This window comes from Xenopus laevis, chromosome 7L (genome assembly GCF_017654675.1).
Source record: "Xenopus laevis strain J_2021 chromosome 7L, Xenopus_laevis_v10.1, whole genome shotgun sequence".
In the NCBI taxonomy this organism is placed as follows: Eukaryota; Metazoa; Chordata; class Amphibia; order Anura; family Pipidae; genus Xenopus; species Xenopus laevis.
Window position 1 is genome coordinate 113,037,831 of NC_054383.1, and position 19,246 is coordinate 113,057,076.

The following is a 19,246-nucleotide window of genomic DNA, read 5'->3' on the forward strand; positions in this document are numbered from 1 at the left end:
ATAGCCAGAACACTACTTCCTGCTTTTCAGCTCTCTAACTCTGAGTTAGTCAGTGACTTTAAGGGGGGCCACATGGTACATAACTGTTCAGTGAGTTTGTAATTGATCCTCAGCATTCAGCTCAGATTCAATAGGCAACAGTTATGATCCATGTGGCCACTGCTCAAGTCACTGATTGGTTACTGCCTGGTAATCAATCAGTGTAAGAGAGTGCTGAAAAGCAGGAAGTAGTGTTCTGGTTGTTATGTTAGACATCACTTTATACATTACGTTTTAGGCTAACTAACTATATTAGAACTGTTCCTTTAAGATGATCAACCCCTTTAAAATCTTTGACTGGCTTCACATTTAGGCATTTGAGGATCTCGATGCTTTTACTGAATACGGGTTGTTTGCCTTATTCAAGGTTTTCACAAACAAATACACGGTCATTACAGCTGAAAGCTTCACTGAGAATTAAGAACAACATATGATGGAATTCATTGACCAGTAAACTCTAATTGAATAGCCATTTAATATCAGTATTGAAATAAACCTGTATGTGCTACATTATTGTGTGTAGTGTGTTATACACACATTCCAGTTGTCTAATAACGGTAGCAATGGTTATTGTATGGCCGTTATTGTATATCACTATTGTTTTAATGCAGATCTTTAAAGGGGTACTGCCGGCACGTTTTCATGTTATTTTATGCAAACTTTAATTTTCTGTTCTGTTTTAGGTTCATTTATAATGTATTTGAAGGTCTTAAAGAGACCGTATACCCCAGTGTTTTAATCTGGAAAAAAAATGGATTTCTAGAGTTAAACAGAGAAACTGAAGCTGCTCCATGTTTGTCTTGCAAGATAGATAATTCCATTACCAGTGGACAGATAATCTCCTCCCTGCGAAAGGGGCACCTGTTGACAAAACAGTCGCATCAAAGATTGAAGGGAGGTGGTTGTATACTGGTAATCTAGTATGCAGGTACAGCTTTTGCGCAGGAGCCCTTATACTGTAATTTTACCTCCCTAAAATGTTCCACACCTATTATCTGTTAAATGATTGTATTTGTATAGTGCCAAAATATTCAGCAGCACTTTACAGAGATTATATAATGGAGTCAAATGTAAAGTGTCCCCTGATTCTATAGGTAAGCATTTGTCAATTGCACAAGTGCTTAGAATGTTTCCTTTATTTCGTTTAAGGTTTACATGTCTTGTAAGGGATGGTGATCCAATTTACAGAAAGATCCCTTATTTGGAAAACGCAAAGTCTCAAGCAGTCTGGATAATAATTCCTGTACCTGTACTGGAATTGTATAAGCATTAGGTTAAGGAATTTGCTAAAAGTGAACATTTTTGAGTACCCACCTAATAGCCCACGGTGTAAAACAAAGTTGATATCATTTCCCAGTGGAAAGAACAATTGCTGCATGTGTTAAAGTGTAACCACCTATGATTCCATATCTTGCTTCTGCTTATTCTGGAGTTTTGACAATGTGACATTTACTCTGTTGTAGCCAGTCATATTGTAAGAAGAATTGCCATTGGTCGTTTCTTAGTTCTGCAGTCCTCCAGTTTATCATCAAGCTGTGATTGGATTGCTAGTGCCACTGACCTAGGAACCTAGCATCATTTTGAATGGTATGGGACCTGTTATCTAGATTGTTCAGGACCTGGGGTTTTCCAGATAACAGATCTTTCCGTAATTTGGATCTTCATACCTTAAGTCTACTAGAAAATCATGTAAACATTAAATAAACCCAATAAGCTGGTTTTGTTTCCAATAAGGATCAATGATATCTTGGTTAAGATCAAGTACAAGGTAATGTTTTATTATCACAGAGAAAAAGGAAATCATTTTTAAAAATTTGGATACAATGGAGTCTATGGGAGACGGCCTTTCCGTAATTCTGAGCTTTCCGTATAACAGGATTCCGGGTTAAAGGACCAGTAACATCAAAAAATGTTTTTAAATAAATCGTTAGTATACATCGGAAAAAAACCCACCAAGACAAATTAAACTTTAAAATCGCAAAGTCTTTATTAAGAAATAACTTACCGAAACTCTGCTTGCGCTCCTCTTCAGAAAAGGCGACATCCTGCGACATCCTGCGACTCGATTTCTCCTCCCTGGCTATCTCCTAATAGGAAGGCAGGGAGGAGAAATCGAGTGCCGCACGATGGATCGCAAACGCCTTTTTTGAAGAAGAGCTCAGGCGGAGTTTCGGTAAGATAAAACGTAAAAATTTAAGATAAAACTTAAAAAATTTAAAACGTTGTCTTTTTTTTTTTTTATCAATGTATAATAGCGAATTATTAAAAAAAAAAAAAAAAAAAAAAAATTGATGTTACTGGCCCTTTAATGGATCCCATACCTGTACTAGAAACTAAAAACCTCACAGTCCCTTTCCTGATGAAGAGGAAAGCGATTGTTGCAATCAGTATTTCAAAGTCCCAAATCAATTTTCTTAAAACACAAGTTGGCTATAAAAACTAAGGGATTCTGATTTGTACAGTGGTCCCCTATGATAAGGTTGCTATCCTATTGGGTAGTGAGCCCCCTCTATAAAAAAAATGTGCCCACACATTTACTCTTGTTTGAGCCTTACAATATTGCCGGCACTCCCAGTGTTCTCCATGCTGCCATCAGCTTTATGAATGTGCAGAACATCTCCCTAACAACAGCTTGGGGCTCTTTAAATTCTTGGTTAAAGGAACAGTAACACCAAAATAATAAAATAAGTGTTTTACAGTAATTAACATATAACATATGGTTAACATGCACTGGTAAAGGCTGTGTGATTGCCTCAGAAAGACTACTAGAGTTTATATAAACAAGCTGCTGTGTAGCCGTGGGGGCAGCCATTCAAGCTGGAAAAAAAAGGAGAAAAGGCACAGGTTACACACCAGATAAGCTCTGTCCAATACAATGGGGTTTTATCTGTGTCAACAGCATTTGTACTAACACCTTTAAAAAAAGACATCTATATGACCTATATGTACCCGCCCTATTGAAATTGACCTAAGTCTAAGAGTACTAACGAAGTTTTGGTAGGCAGAATTAAATGATGACGAAAGATCGCTAAGAAATGCTCGCTCTAATTAACGCTAGAGAAACTTCGCCATCGTTCAATTGCTGAGACGCAACTTCGCATTTTAGTGAATTTGCGTAGTGGTAGCGAATTTATGCCTGGCCAAGTTTTGCGGAACGTTCGCTGGCAAAATTCACCCTTTAGTGAAGTTGCCCCATTGACTTCATGGGGGTCAGTGATATAAAAAAAATAACGAAGACCAATTGAAAGGTTGCTTAGAATTGGTGATTCTATAACATAGTATTACCCCCTCCGCCCCTGATTATTCAGGATTTTTTACAGCACTCTTCACAGAGATTTTAAATTATTTCATGATGAGCTGTAGCCGTATGTACTCAACAAGGAAAAGCTGGGGATGGTATAACATTGTCCCTTTGGACACAGGAGTCTTTTTCACCATATGCATAAATGATCCCATAGTATCCACAGACATACAGTGTATACAGCTGTTAGTCAGCATTAAAGTCCACCCACCCAAAACACAGAGGCTCGGGGGAGATTAGCTGCCAGGCGAATAATTTCCTCTTCTTCGCGGCATCTAATGTTCCTGATCTGCCTTCCACCGGCTAAAATGTAAATCGCCTGGGGGCAGGCACTCCGATCGCTTCGTTTTACGAAGTCGCCCGAAGTTTCCTCTTAAGGCAGTTACGGGCGACTTCGGAAAACTAAGCGTTCTGTGTGCCTGCCCCCAGGCGATTTACATTTTTAGCCGGTGGAAGGCAGATCGGGAGATTAGTCGCCGCAAAGAAGAAGAGATTTTTCGCAAACTAAAAGAAGTTAATGAACTAAGGGCACCATGCTTAAATCTGGTGATCCATTGTTTTTAAATGATTTTAAAGGTCAGCCCTTGGTCTTTGACAACTTAATAATCAGTCATCTTTTAAGTTGGCAAAACTGTCTGGTTTCAGATTTACAAATAGAGATGTCGCGAACTGTTCGCCGGCGAACTTGTTCGCGCGAACATCGGGTGTTCGCGCTCGCCGGAAGTTCGCGAACGTCGCGCGACGTTCGCCATTTTGGGTTCGCCATTGTTGGCGCTTTTTTTTGCCCTCTCACCCCAGACCAGCAGGTACATGGCAGCCAATCAGGAAGCTCTCCCCTGGACCACTCCCCTTCCCTATAAAAACCGAAGCCCTGCAGCGTTTTTTCACTCTGCCTGTGTGTGCTGAAGAGATAGTGTAGGGAGAGAGCTGCTGCCTGTTAGTGATTTCAGGGACAGTTGAAAGTTTGCTGGCTAGTAATCGTTTTGATACTGCTCTGTTATTGGAGGGACAGAAGTCTGCAGGGGTTTGAGGGACATTTAAGCTTAGGTAGCTTTGCTGGCTAGTAATCTACCTTCTACTGCAGTGCTCTGTATGTAGCTGCAGTGGGCAGCTGTCCTGCTTCTGATCTCATCTGCTGACTGCTGCAATAACAGTAGTCCTTGTAAGGACTGCTTTTATTTATTTTTTTGTTGTTTTACTACTACTACTACTACTACTACTATAAGAGCCCAGTGCTATTAGTCTAGCAGTGTTGGGGAGTGGGACTGGTGTGCTAATCTGCTGCTCCTAGTAGTTCAGCAGCACCAACTTTAATTTTTTTTTTTTAATATTCATTTTTTTTTAATTTTACTTTTTTTTATTTTACTACCGCTGTAGTAGTGTATAAGTTGACCTTTTAGGCATTATTTGCCCTGTAGGCATTATTTGCACACTGTTTTCTTCAACCCGCCATCTAGCTGTGTGACCTTGTTCACATTCTGTCTAAATATCCATAATATTACCGTCTCCAGAAAAAACACCGGAGTGACTTTTTTCAAGCAGCCATAATATATTTTACGTAATCCGTATCCACCGCTGTAGTAGTGTATACGTTGACCTTGTAGGCATTGTTTGCCCAGTTTTTTTGGCCGCAGCCACTGAAGCACAGAGGCCAGAAAAAATATGCCATATAAATGCTGAAAATAGTCATTTTTTGCCATACGTTGACTCAACGTATATGGCAAAAAATGACTATTTTCAGCATTTATATAGCATATTTTTTCTGGCAACTGTGCTTTAGTGGCTGCAACCAAAAAAACTGGGCAAACAATGTCTACAAGGTCAACGTATGGCGAAAAATGACTATTTTCAGCATTTATATGGCATATTTTTTCTGGCAACTGTGCTTCAGTGGCTGCGTCCAAAAAAACTGGGCAAACAATGCCTACAAGGTCAACGTATGGCAGTTGTTTAAAGAGAACAGTAGATTACTAGCCAGCAAAGCTACCTAAGCTAAAATGTCCCTCAAATCCCTGCAGACTTCTGTCCCTCCAATACAGAGCAGTATCAAGCAGATTACTAGCCAGCAAACTTACTATCATCTGTCCCTGAAATCACTAACAGCTCTCCCCCTACACTATCTCTTCCAAGCACACACAGGCAGATTTTTCAGATACATTTTTGCCCTTGATCCCCCTCTGGCATGCCACTGTCCAGGTCGTTGCACCCTTTAAACAACTTTAAAATCATTTTTCTGGCCAGAAATGTCTTTTCTAGATGTTAAAGTTCGCCTTCCCATTGAAGTCTATGGGGTTCGCGAACCGTTCGCGAACCGCTCGCGTTTTTGCGCAAGTTCGCGAATATGTTCGCGAACTTTTTTTCCGACGTTCGCTACATCCCTATTTACAAACACAGTACAATCTGTCCTTATGGTTCATTTATAGTGTTTTTTCCTTGTTTTACTGTTATAAATCTGTGCTGTAAGGGTCGTACGTAATGCATGCCAAGTGCAGCTTTCTTTCTCTGTGTGAGTTGCAGAGGAATTCCCATGTAATCATGAAGAAGTCAATGGCAGAGGTACCTTGAAGCATTTGTAGAAGTCTGTAGAATATATTAGTAAAAATGACAACTTCTGGATATGGTAGGGGCCCTAGAATTAATTTGCTGTGAGGCCTTGTAATATCTAGTTAAACCACTGCTAATAACATATAAAATCCCAGTCCCCAGGCTCAATCATATCTACTAATCTTACCAGCACAAGTATCCGGGGAGCAGAGGACATGAGCAGGTGGAAGGAGGTGCAGGTAGGTGCACGCCGAGCCCCTCCAAAAACTTTTCTGAAGAGCGCCTGGTGTCACTGATATCAATGATTCCAAACAAAAATTTTACATTGGCTTTTTATTGCTTGAATTATAAAAACAAAACATTTGTAACAACCATTTTTTTCTTCTTGCATGTTATAGAGACATATTCACAGTTACACAGTTTATTCCTCAGGCATCGCAGGCATCGTCTAAAAAAGGGGTACTGCATATGGGAAAGACATTTATTGTAGGGGTTTTCGGAAGAGTTTACACATTTGGTCCATACATTTTCCAGTTCCTTTGCATTGTATATATTATACACTGTTGAGTTGTTACCAGGAGTGCCCTGATTTCTTCTGTTAAAAGGAACAGGACTTACCAGTGGCTGGGCCGGGCTAGACTGTGACCTGAGCCAGTCAAGAGCATGTTCTGATTTTCATATTAAAATATTGGTAAGTATAACACCAGAAAATTGTGTTGTGTGTCGGCACCTGCACTGGTACATGAGGGGATGCCACAAAGAAGATGTTAAATTCTATCAGACTGTTCCTTCTCCTGCCGATTGTCTTCTGCTTTCATTTTCTGATATTTAGTTCTCGAGCCATTTGGCAAAGAGTGCATGGACCACAGAATGTGAGGCACACACAGTCCTCACAGATAGAACCCTGCAATACAAGAGCGACGCAATGAATAGACCGAGTGAGAGCTTGTTCTGTTGCAGATGAGAGAGATGTGCAAAAAGAAAGTTTAAATAGGTTTAACAATTAATTTGTATGTTCTTGGTGGGAATATTTAATAAATGACAGTTAAATTATGCCTTTTTGGTCCAATACTTGGCCAACTAGTCCACCCTCCTCTCAATTCTTGAACAATGATACTGTTATATGAAACTAGGCAAAAGTCACCCCGCTATAGCTCTAGGACTCTGCAGGATATGTTCATCCAAACTAACTTTCAGCCTGGGTCATTGATATACTGTTTTAGATCTTCTATCTGGTCCCTCCCCCCCATAAGGGGGACAGCTGTATTGGGCCCCTTTCGATACTGCTTTGGCAACTCAACGGGGCTCGGCTAATCCAGGAAGTGCAGCACAGCCGAGCCCCCTTGAGTTGCCAAAGCAGTACCGTATGGAGCCGAAAGCCAATGGAGCTGAAGGCCAGCGCAAGGAGCCGAAGAAGAGGAGAATGAAGAAGATATTTAAAGGTAAGTTCCACTGAACACCAGTGGTCTTTTTTTTTAACCCCCTGGCCACCAATTTTTTTAAAAAAAAATGTTTATTGAGGACCCTCCCCACCAATGTTTTGTAATTTTTAACATTGGGGGAGGCAGTTTATTTTTCAACTTATGGGGGGCCCTGGCCACCAATGTTTCTTTTTTACTTGAAGGGGGGGCCCTGATCGCTGATTCTTCCTTTTTACTGTGGGGTGGGGCCAAGAAAAGTTTGTCGTACAGGCCCCTTGATTTCTGAAGGCAGCCCTGCTAACCACAGTTCACTAACCTGGACACATCTGTACTGTATAGAAGGACATAGAAGCATATTAGGCATTTTGTGAACTCTGATGTCTTCTACTAAGCTTATATTTGCAAGCAGGGGTCACAATGTTTTACAGGTTAGTTGAGCATTGCAACATGTATTATTCTGCAATAGCCACAATATATCTTCCCTTATTAATGTCCCTTTGCAATTGTCAACTGGTTATGAAGCAACAAATGTATAACTCTTTTTGCATTTCCCCCTACCTTCTGTAAAGGTGTAAGAGATTCAGTCTTGCCTAAGCAACCATGCTGGTAGACCTTCTGCCCTCAACCTTATTACTTTCCATAGCCCTCCTAATGTGTTATATTTTCTCTACTAGAAACAAGCAAACGATAATAATAATTCAATACTCCTGACATAAAACGATTACTACTACTAACTAATTATGTCCATCTCTTGGTGTTAATTTTGCCAGTACCAATAGAAATGAAATTAAGGCAGAAAGGGAGCAAGTGGCAATTTGTATTTGCAACTCACTCCTCACGATGCAGACAGCTGTGTATTTTACCTGATACAGGGGCCACAAAATTCGAAATGTCCCACAAAAAAATTGTACAGCTAATATGTTAAATGAGTGACCTGATTTCATGTGGAAATCAGATGGGAATCTTAGTTGGGTATAAAGTCACGTGTTCCAGCTACCCCTCCAGGAATATTCTAGAACCTAAATATATAATAAGAAATGGACAGAGTCGACAGTAAATTGATTGGGTTCCAAATTTCTCATTAGATAAACCCCTTCCTCCTTCGGGGCTGAATTACTAATGGTTTGGATGAATCTATATCCTATGGCTAAGTGTCCTTGTGACACGAAACGCGTCAGGCGAGAGATGTTTGTATAATAAAGATTTTAAATTTCTAGCTACTTTTTGGTCTGATCTATACATGGCATACCAGAGTTCCTTGCACCAACATTTGTTTGTTTACATACGGATCATCCGCTCCCTTGAGCTGAGGGCCTGGGGCAGGAGCACATGGGCCAATGATCTACTTTGGTGAGTCATTCTACAAAGGCTGGTCATGTTTTGTGCTTAAATGTTTTTTGATTGGATGGATCTATAGCTCTAGGTCCTTCTGAAAAAGTCGGACATGACGTTCCAGGCAGAACCACATTATCCAAAAGAAAATCTAGTTAGTCATGTTTGGTCAAGCTAAATAGGCCCAGCATAATGCTCAACCACTGGCAAATTAGACCCTTAAACTGTATGTATCACACTGGAACAGTTTAGCAAACTGGCTTAAGATGGTCATATAGTGGTTGACCATTTGTCTATATCCCGTATAAACCAATCCCGATCTGCCTATAAACCCATCTCCATATGTAAGCTAAAATTTTCAAATAAGTTACATGTGAAAAATACACCTCTTATGGATAAAGAATGGATGGCTAAACTGTGCCATGAGGATGCTGGGACTTGCAGTTTAAAGACAGATGTAGAACCTAAACGATTGTCCATCCTCTCCAGTGGAAGTTCTCTTATCTAGTTCGTACCTTGCAAAAAGGCATGAGGATGAGGCAAAGGATATGTGGGGATTAGGGAGAACAAGAAAGACTATTCGGATATGGTAACAACGTAATATATTCCATAAAGAAAAAATACTAATTACCGGAATATGGTATCGCTCTCTTATTCCTGTCCTCATGGCAATAACGGTGCCACTGAGGAACGGCAGACAGCAGCACTCTCCGTAATCCTGAGCCACTTTACAAGCCAAACACATGGGTAAGAATGTACCGCAAAGACCTGGGGGAACAACACACAGTTTGAGATGCATATTAGGAATTTAAAGGTTTGCTATGGGTTACTGCTCCTGAACAAACTTAGTTGGGTTATTTCTAAAGTTCACATCGCATATTTATTTGCAAATGGTTGTATTGCCCATGCTTTTTCCTGAATGCTAAAATATTGCACTGCTGTGCCTGTCTTTCCTATTTTTGCAAATTTGATTGGACAAAAATATTCGCAAATGAGATGGGTGTTTGCGAGGTCGCTGTGCGCGAAAATAGTGTTGACAGTAATTTAAGTTCACAATTTGAGAAAAACGTTATGCAAATATTTTCTCCACCACCAAATGCAGAGTGAGTGCATAAATATTCGCAATGTGCGATTATACATTAAAAGCCCTTATGGACATTCACAATTCTGTTTGCACACTAAATACACCACTTTTATCCAGGTTTATAAATATAACCATGTGCAGAGCAAATATTTAGGGGTATGTGTGCTCTTGCAGCACTATTACCCTATCACCTGGCATCAAGGCCAGCACGGAAGAAAATACTTAATTCTACTAAGAACAACAGTTGAATCTATATAAGGACAAAGACGCTATGAGAGACTTTAGCCACTTCCAAGTGACTTGGTGACCCATGTTCATTGGGCTGCAAGTCACGTGTTATTAGTGATACAAAGGATAAATCATTCATGGCCACAAGTGCAGTGTACAAAGTGCAATTTCGGATGCTATTTGCCATGTTTTTAAGCCACAATACAGCAACCCCCCTCCAAAATTCCAGTCTTACGGCTAGTTCAACAGAAGGTGGGATTTATAACGGATGCCATTTTCCCCAATGCATCAAAATGCATGTGCATGTTTTCATGAATTGGATGCAATTGTGCTGGAAATTTTCAGAGTCAGAATTGATTAACCGTGAGTCTGTTGCCCCTGATGGTGTAGCCAATAGTAGGAACCCTGGAATTACCTCCAGCTTGCAGGTGGTGGTGGATCTAGGGTTCCCCTGTACACTAGCACGAGATTCGGAACAGGAGGATGAATGGACGCACAGAACACAACACACAACAAGGTGCAAGGAGCTTAACTAGATGCAACCGTAGTTGTGATGAGCCCTAAAATGTTCTATTTATCTTTTCAGGTCTCTCTGCAACCATTTCACCGTTTGGTAGAACCAGTGTCGGACTGGAACACCAGAGGCCCACCAAAAAACCTTAGACCAGGGGCCCACTCTGAGTACTATTTTTCTTCCTTTCCTCACTCACCTCTTTTCTCCTAGACTCTTTTCTTTATATACTATAATACTATAATCTATTATTCCATCTAGTTAGCCTCTTTGTTCTCATAGAAATAGGGAATGACCATGAAATAGGCCAAATGTTTAGAAGCATGAGGGCCCACTGACACCTGGGTCCACCGGGAGTTTTCCTGGTATCCTGGTGGGCCAGTCCGACACTGGGTAGAACCCATCCCATTACTCACAGATGCCCATGTCCTGACAACAGTCAAAGACCTCAGAATCCCACTGGTTGATGTTACTGTTGGCGTTACTGTTGGCGCAACCCTGGACAGCTTGGGGCTGAAAGCTGATAGTTTGAGACATTTCCACCTGGAAACACAAAAGAAGAGAATTAAACTGGTTTCATCCAAAGTGAAAGCTGCAAGAGAGAAGTGGTTTCATCCAAAGCATCATTATACGCTATATAGAATGTAGTGCTCTATTACTGCCAACCAATATCTTTCTGCTATTAATACCGGTAGGTTAATTGATTTAACATCTTGATAAGTTTCACTGTGTTGGTGGTCAGTGTATGAAGCATCATCAGATAAGGAGATAAAAAGGAGACATGGCTCCTCCTCACTTCCTGCAGTTCTGGTTGTTTGGGCTTTCAGCCTGTATGAATTTAAACAACAAAAAAATGACCACACATTATATGGTTGTAGGGCAGGGGTACCCAACTTTTTTTTTACCCATGAGCCGTATTCAAATGTAAAAAGAGTTGGGGAACAACACAAGCATAAAAAATATTTCTGGGAGTGCCAAATAAGCTCTGTGATTGGCTATTTGGTAGCCCCTATGTGGACAGACAGCCTACAGGAGGTTCTGTTTGACAGTACACCTGGTTTTATCCAACCAAAACTTGCCTCCAAGCCTGGAATTCAAAAATAAGCACCTGATTTGAGGCGACTGGGAGCAACATCCAGGGGGTTGGGGAGCAACATGTTGCTCACGAGCCACTGGTTGGGATCACAGTTGTAGGGTATTTGTCTTTTTGGCCTTCAGTCAAATACCAACCAGTGTATGACCGGCTTTAACTGCTTATTCGGATGTAAATATCTTATTGGCAGACCCAGTCTTATGCCATCTTTTTGAATGGTTGAAGTTAGTGAACAAATTAGTTTTTTAAGCTCATGAATCCACTTAGAACCATAGAGAAATCTACTACTTTATTAACCAGTTATGTAGGGATTTTCCATTATCACATTATAGAGCATTAAAACTTTTTTCAAAACATACCTGGCTGATAAATTACAATTTTTAATGGGGTTGGGTGTTAAACAATACATATAATAAGCAACAAGAAACAATTTTTTACCCGTGTAAACTTTTAAAAAAAGACCAGGGGATATACACATTGATGATGCATGTGAAGCCCCCTGCTTTGAAAAATAAAGATCCCTTATGCACTAACTTAATATAATGTTGTAAGATTGCAGTTTCCTTTGATTTTATTAGAAAACGTGCATTTAGGACAAAGGGTCATGGTAATCATTCTGGGCATTCTGTCATTAAACTGTTTAATAGCAGGCGGCAAAATGCCTGAAATAAATCTCTGATGATTTCAATAGCAAGCATGTTACAATAGCAAGCTCAATAACAAGCAAGTTACATAGTATATAGGGCTATTATTCAGCAGACAGGAAAAAAACTGTATTTTTTATTTTATTTACTTCTAATCAGGCACAGTGGCTACAAATCAGGGTCAGGCAGAACACCAGGATAAAACCCGATGGGGACCCAGACCCGCTCCCCATGCCGCTCCCTGATCTCCTCTACTGGCCCAGATCGCCTTGCCTCTAGAAGGAAAAAAGATATGCGCAGGGAAGGGGGCCATTCGTAGGGGGGGGGTTGTTTCTGGGGTGGTTGTTGGAGGTGGGTTGCACCGGGGATGTGTGTGGGGGGTTTTGACATGGCAATTCTGGCAGTCACTGTGGTAGCTTAGGGAGTCCATGGGGAGACACATTTAAGGCATGGAATATGCAACTGAAAGGGAATAAATCACTACGAGAAGTTGTTTTAGGCAGTTCACAAAGGAGATACTCCTCAGGGGGAATAGTTAAGTGCTTCCAGAAGAAAGACACCACACTCCATAGGGCAGATAGTAATTAGAAGAAAGTCCATATCAATGACACCACTGAGGTCTGGAAGGTTAGGGGGTGCGATGTACCATTAAAAAGAAATTGCTCCAAGAAGGTGTTTAGGCAGTTTACAGTAGAAACATCCCTCTTGATGCACCCATAAGGGAGACAACACTCTGGGGCATCCATAGGGGAGATACTAATTAGAAGAGAGCCCATTTCAATGACACCACTGAGGGTTGGAAGGTTAGGGGTAGGATATGCCTATTAAAGTGGAGAAATCACTCAAAAAGCATCTTGAATAGTTTACTAGGAAAAGATTCCTCAGAGGGAACAGTTAGAGGAGTGTATAAGGAAAGCACCAATCTAGGAGCATCCAGAGAGGAAAGGCTTATTCCAAAAAGAGTCCTTATCAATGAAGCCAATGACAGTTGTTGAGTTAGGGGCTCCCAGGAAGCAGTTCTCAAAGGGGGTCATTTATGAAGACTGCACTGAGAAAAATTAGGTGGTCTATAGGGGAAAAGGACTTCTGCTGAGGTGATAATTTCTTGATACTTGAAATCCATCCGAGTCCAGGGATTAAAGCTGATCAGAATGAATAAATTGCATTGAAAACCATAGCTATCCAGAATGAGCAACAGAGTCCAAGAGGCGCATGAGCACCCTCTGAGTAGTGAACTGGCTAGTAGGTACCAGAGTAAACCCTCTCAGACTCGACCAATTCATATTTACTGGATCAAAGTAAAAAGGAGGAAAATCAGAAAAAGAAAAAAGCAAAGATGGAGAAAGAGAAAGCTAAAATCCATACCTTTTGTCCTTAGAGCAATGAAACAAGCTGCTGCTCTTTATGTAAAGAGATTGAAATGGCACAGGGAACTGACAATCGTGCTTGCGGAAATGGTAGGTGCTGCTATGGGTGCGTGTATACAGCTTCCTGAAACGTGGCAGATACTGTGTGTATGAAATCTGTGGCTGTATCATGTACTCAGCTCTCTTCCTATCGCACAAGGGGATTTTATTTTAAGACCCTGAACCTCAATAACCACAGAATAAAGTGCTGCATGTAATTCTCTGTAAGTGGCCTTCTCTGTACTGGTGGCTCAGACAATGTAAGACAAGGAAGCTGATTAACAGACTTGTCTTTGCTCGGGAACCAAGACTTTTGCAACATTGTTTAAAAAGTAACAACCAGGAGTTAAGAAAATGCTGCTTTCATTAGCAATTATTTTTACAAATAGCTTTAAAAGCATTGAACATTTTTTAAAAAACATATATTGGAAAGTTGCTTGGAATTATGTTTCATTTTATTAGGCAAATTTTTATTTTAGGGTTGACTTTTAAGCGGCAAATTCAGTAAATCATGAGCCTTTGGGCTCAACCAATCATTTACTGAATCCATGAGTGAGTTTCTGATCTTACACATGGTTTCTGCACTGATTACCTTGGGATTGCCACAATTCGCTTGTTGTCAAGTGTTTTTTTTTATCCGAGCAGCATAAAAAAAAGCACCTAAAACCTGTCAAACTTACATTTTGCTCTGGATACAAAATCCTTGCTCAGCAACCAACTGAGTTAATCAGAACAGAAACCATGCGAACGTTCAGAAACTCATTAGTGGTTTCAGTAAATGATTGAGCCCGAAGGCTTGAGCAATCATCAGTCTGCCCCTAAGTCTGAACAGGGAAAGTAAGATGCATATTTTTCCCTAAAAGAAGCACAATTTCCCCAATCAATTATCGTTCATGCCGGCAAAATCCACCTCAACCAGTCTCAGACGGGTGTACTCACATTTACAAACTCAGCATGAAAACACAGGTTCCAGTATAATGGTCTCCTTAGATGCAACAAAAGCATTTGATTCAGTAGAATGGCCATACCTATGGGCAACTCTGCGCTGCTTTGGTTTTGGTCCCCAGTTCACCAGCTGAATCCAACTATTATACCAACAACCTACAGCTCAGATTAAGATCAACGGGTCACTTTCTCCCCCTTTCCTACTGATGCGGGGAACCAGGCAAGGCTGCCCCCTGTCACCGCTATTATTCGCTATCGGACCACTGGATTATACATCAGACAAACTCCCATGATACGGGGAGGACAAATTTGCACTCTATAACGATGATCTCCTATTATTCTTGGCAGACCACCAGGATTCCCAACCAGCAGCCCTTGAAGCACTTCAGCAATTTGGGACATACTCGGGACTCACCATAAATAAAGGGAAATCAGTTATACTGTCATTAGACCCTGCCCCCAACCAGCCAGCATCTGCACAAGGGCTAAAATGGGTCACCAAATTTAAATACCTCAGAATCTCAGCCGACCTAACTACCTATATTGAACACAATATTTAACTCATCATAGGCCAACTCCGCTCTACAACAGCAGTCTGGTCCAATTTACAACTTATACTCTGGGGGAGAGTAAATATGTAAATAAAATTATCTACCTGCCAAAATTTTTATACAAACTTTACAACTCTCCACTGTGGGTCCCAAGGTCAGTGTTCCGAAGGGTAAACTCAATCCTCATTCCCTTCCCGTGGGCCAACAAAGCACCTTGTCTATCGTGGAACCTGCTCACAGCCCCCATAACAGAGGGAGGCCTTGTTCTCCCACATCTCTACCACTATTTCTTGGCCAGCCAAATCCATCACATTCATGGCTGGTTCCACATGGACGAAGCAGACACCGGACTAACTCCTAGCCCTTAGATTGGAATCCCGAGAAGCTCTTAAAAACTTACAGTATAGTAAGCTACCAGACTATACCTCCTGCCCGGCAACAATCACAACCCCATACAGAGCTTGGACATCTGCCTGTAAAACCCTGGGCCATCATCATCCAATTCTATCCCCTTTCCTACCACTCTGGAAAAACGACAGCACCTCATAGGACTCCAAGGCTTCCACAACTGGCTGATAATGAGAATCAAGCTACAGCAAGACCTTCTGGAAGATAACATCTTTCCCACTCACACACAACTGCGGACCAAAGTCCACACCATACAACTATTCAGATATTTACAATTACGACATGCCTTCCAGGCCCAATTTCGCTCTCTCAGTGTGGAATACAACACCCCCTTAGTAGAACTTATTCTTCGAGACCCCCAAACCAAAAAGCTAACATCCCGCCTCTATGGGGCCCTCACTGGCTCAACTGCGCCGCCCTTTGCCAGAGCAAAATCCAAATGGCTACAAATACTTCCAACACTTAAGGGGCACATTAACTTAGCTCGAGTGAAGGATTAGAAGGAAAAAAACTTCGAATTTCGAATGTTTTCTTTGGCTACTTCGACCATCGAATTGGCTACCTCGACCTTTGACTTCGGAAGGAACGATTCGAACTAAAAATCGTTTGTCTATTTGACCATTCTGTCTCTTTAAAAAAAACTTCGACCACCTACTTCGCCAACTAAAACCTACCAAGGTACAATGTTAGTCTATGGGGAAGGTCCCCATAGGCTTTCCTAGCTTTTTTGATCGAAGGAAAATCGTTCGATCGACAGATTGAAATCCTTCGAATCCTTCGAACGAATTACGGTAAATCCTTCGACTTCGATATTCGAAGTTGATTAACCCTCGATATTCGACCCATAGTAAATGTGCCCCTTTATGAAAAATAATTTTGAAGTTTTGAAAAATAATTCAAAAACTATAAAAAATGAAAATTGAAGGCCAAGTGAGTTGTTTAGAATGAGCCATTTTATAACACACTAAAAGTAAAGCTGAAGGTGAACCACCCCTTTAAGAAATTGTCCGCAGAATTAGAATTCCTTCAGATCCTAAAAGCTGAAGAATTTTGCTAAATAATTCGTATCATCTTCTTTTTGTCAGTCACTTTGCAGATTTGCTGAAATGAATTTGTCAGATCTGGATAACTTTCTGCTTTTGGATAACAGGTTTCAGGATAACAGATCCCATATCTGTATCACATTTTTACAGCAAAAAATGGTAAGAACATCATCATTAAATTTACCTGCAAAAGAAAATACCAAATCAGGCTAAAGATGTGGATGTTGTATTGTTCAGCCATAAATACATTTCTACTTTTTATTACTCAACTTTCAGCTCGGGCCTCTCTTTTTTTGATATTCCAGTCTCTTATTCAAATCAATGTATGGTTACTAGGGTAATTTGGACCATAGCAACCATATTGCAGAAGCTGCAAACACACACACACACACACACACACACAAACATACAAATTAACATTAAAAAACGAATAGCTTCCTTTTTACCTTTCTGCTTGTTGAGTAAATGCATCATTTTGCTTATTACTCCTTCCAAACCACTGCAGGTGTCATTACTGAGAAAGAGAATCAATTTGCCATTTTGTGTTGTGCCCACAAACCATGTACCCTCCCCATTCCCCGAATTTAGTGGGAGGTAGACACAAGCTGCACGTATTTAGTTAGAGGAAATGGAAACTTGTGTGGGTCCTGATCTCACGCTACAATCAGTGTTGGACACCAGCCAGGAGCTTGTGGCACCCCCACGCTGCCCACCCCCCCCCTACGTTATAGGAAAGTGACACGCTACAGTTGTGTGATTCTTCTGCTTTCCCACATGCATACTTGCACCTCATATTTCAATACACAACCACTAAAACATCAGGGTGCAGTTTTTTCTGCTTAGAAGCTGCCATACTGCATTGTCCATAGAAGAGTGGACAATCTTAAAGTGATACAGACACTAAAAAACTACTTTTTAAAATATGGCTGTACATTAGTGATGGGCGAATTTGCGCGAAAACGTCGCGCCCGTTTTTTCGGCACCCGTTTTTGACGCCGGCGCCCGTTTTGACCGAATTTTCGCGGGCGTTTCGCGAATTTATTCGCTGGCGGCAAATTGCGCAAATTTGCGGCAAATTCGCGCCTGGCGAATAAATTCGCCCATCACTACTGTACATTAAAAGTTACCTATAGGTCATGTTGATCGTTTTTTGCTGAGAGGTTTGTTTTTGTAAGTTATTGTTAGTTGACGTTTCTATACCTGACTGTTTTGCCAACCTGACTGTCCCATCTCAGCCTGTCAGTTAGAGTTTCTAATACTAACGGACTCCTGCTGCACAAATATGGCAGCCCCCTCATACAGGAACATGGGGCATCAGACAGGTAATGTAAAAGCATTGTGCAAATACTTTATGGCAAAGTTATAAGTAGCTTTCAAAGGCAACATTATGATACTTATAAAAAAGAGTTTAATTTCTGGTGTTAGTATCTCTTTAAGTCACTCTTACAGAATACACATTAGGGGTAATTATATTTGGAGGCAATTAACCGGCTATCCATTATCCTCTGAGTACAGCTCTGTCCAAGCCCTTCCATGCAGACGGTACATAAGTTATTGTGCTCACATGCTCATGGGCTGGATCAATACAAATAGCAATGTCACACACTGGAGGCTTCCATATATTCTTCTATCAATTGTAGGACAGCCCCTTTGCAAGAGTACAGTTCTCATTTCCCTGGCTATATTTCTGCTTTATCTCTACATATTAATCATCACTTAAAACTAGGAATGCACCGAATCCAGGATTCGGCCTTTTTTCAGCAGGATTCGGCGGAATCCTTCTGCCCGGCCGAACCGAATTCTAATTTGCATATGCAAATTAGGGGCGGGGAGGGAAAATCGCGTGACTTTTTGTCACAAAACAAGGAAGTAAAAAATGTTTTCCCCTTCCAACCACTAATTTGCTTATGCAAATTAGGGGTTGGATTCAGTTCGGTATTCGGATGAATCTTTCGCAAAGGATTCGGGGGTTTGGCCAAATCCAAAATAGTGGATTCGGTGCATCCCTACTTAAAACCCAGCACAGGTATGAGATCCATTATCCAGAAATCCGTTCTCCAGAAAGCTCCAAATTGAAGGTCATCTCCTATAGACCCCAGTTCTCATCACATTTTAAAAACTGCTTTATGCTTTCTCTGTACAGTTATTGGATCCATTATTCGGAAACCTGATATCCAGAAAGCTCTGAATTATGGAAAGGCTTTCTCCCATAGGGGTTTATTTATCAAAGAATGAAGTTAGAAATAACCACAGTCCGCTAGAGTGAAATAACGCCTCTCTCCATTCGTTTCTATGGGATTTTGAAAGGCGTATTTATCAAAGGATGAACTTTCACTTTCACCCTTTGATAAATTCACCTTAAAAAATCCCATTGAAATTAATGGAGAGAGGCGGAATTTCACTCTAGAGGACTGTGGTGATCTCTAACTTCACTCTTTGATAAATATACCCTATGATTTCCTTTTTCTCTATAATAATAAAACAGTACATTGTGTTTTATTCAAACTATGATATAATTCATCTTTATTGGAAGCAAAACCATCTTATTGAGTTTAATTAATGTCTCCATTATTTTCTAGTAGACTGAGGGGGTAATTTATTATTATTAATTTTTTTAAACACAAATTTTTAAGATTTATTAAAGCCTTATGCTGCAAAAAGCCGAAATCTGAAAAGCCTCCATCTGATAACTGCCG

General features: G+C 40.7%; 1 protein-coding gene across 2 annotated transcripts; it reads right to left on the reverse strand.

Moving 5' to 3' along the window:
* Window positions 1-6,200: 6,200 nt before the first annotated feature.
* LOC108696707 (cornifelin homolog A-like) lies at window positions 6,201-17,084 on the reverse strand. 2 transcript variants are annotated; one of them, XM_041569538.1, is made up of 4 exons: window positions 16,997-17,084; window positions 10,877-11,003; window positions 9,269-9,405; window positions 6,201-6,788 (listed from the first exon to the last, which is right to left on the reverse strand). In XM_041569538.1, exons 2-4 carry the CDS (start codon window positions 10,995-10,997, stop codon window positions 6,699-6,701), a joined length of 348 nt encoding a protein of 115 aa, XP_041425472.1. In that variant the 5' UTR covers window positions 10,998-11,003; window positions 16,997-17,084; the 3' UTR covers window positions 6,201-6,698. The 2 variants fall into 2 exon arrangements, with proteins under 2 accessions (XP_041425472.1, XP_018081798.1); XM_018226309.2 differs by lacking the exon at window positions 16,997-17,084 and adding an exon at window positions 13,563-13,713.
* Between the last annotated feature and the right edge of the window lie 2,162 nt (window positions 17,085-19,246).

Bases quoted from the DNA above. Each gene is read 5' to 3' on its own strand.
- LOC108696707 (XM_041569538.1), bottom strand. From the start codon at position 10,997: ATGTCTCAAACTATCAGCTTTCAGCCCCAAGCTGTCCAGGGTTGCGCC. The intron at 9,406-10,876 runs GTGAGTAATGGG...TTGTTCCCCCAG, and splicing joins TTGTCAGGACATGGGCATCT to GTCTTTGCGGTACATTCTTA. The intron at 6,789-9,268 runs GTAATTAGTATT...CTTGTATTGCAG, and splicing joins GAGAGCGATACCATATTCCG to GGTTCTATCTGTGAGGACTG.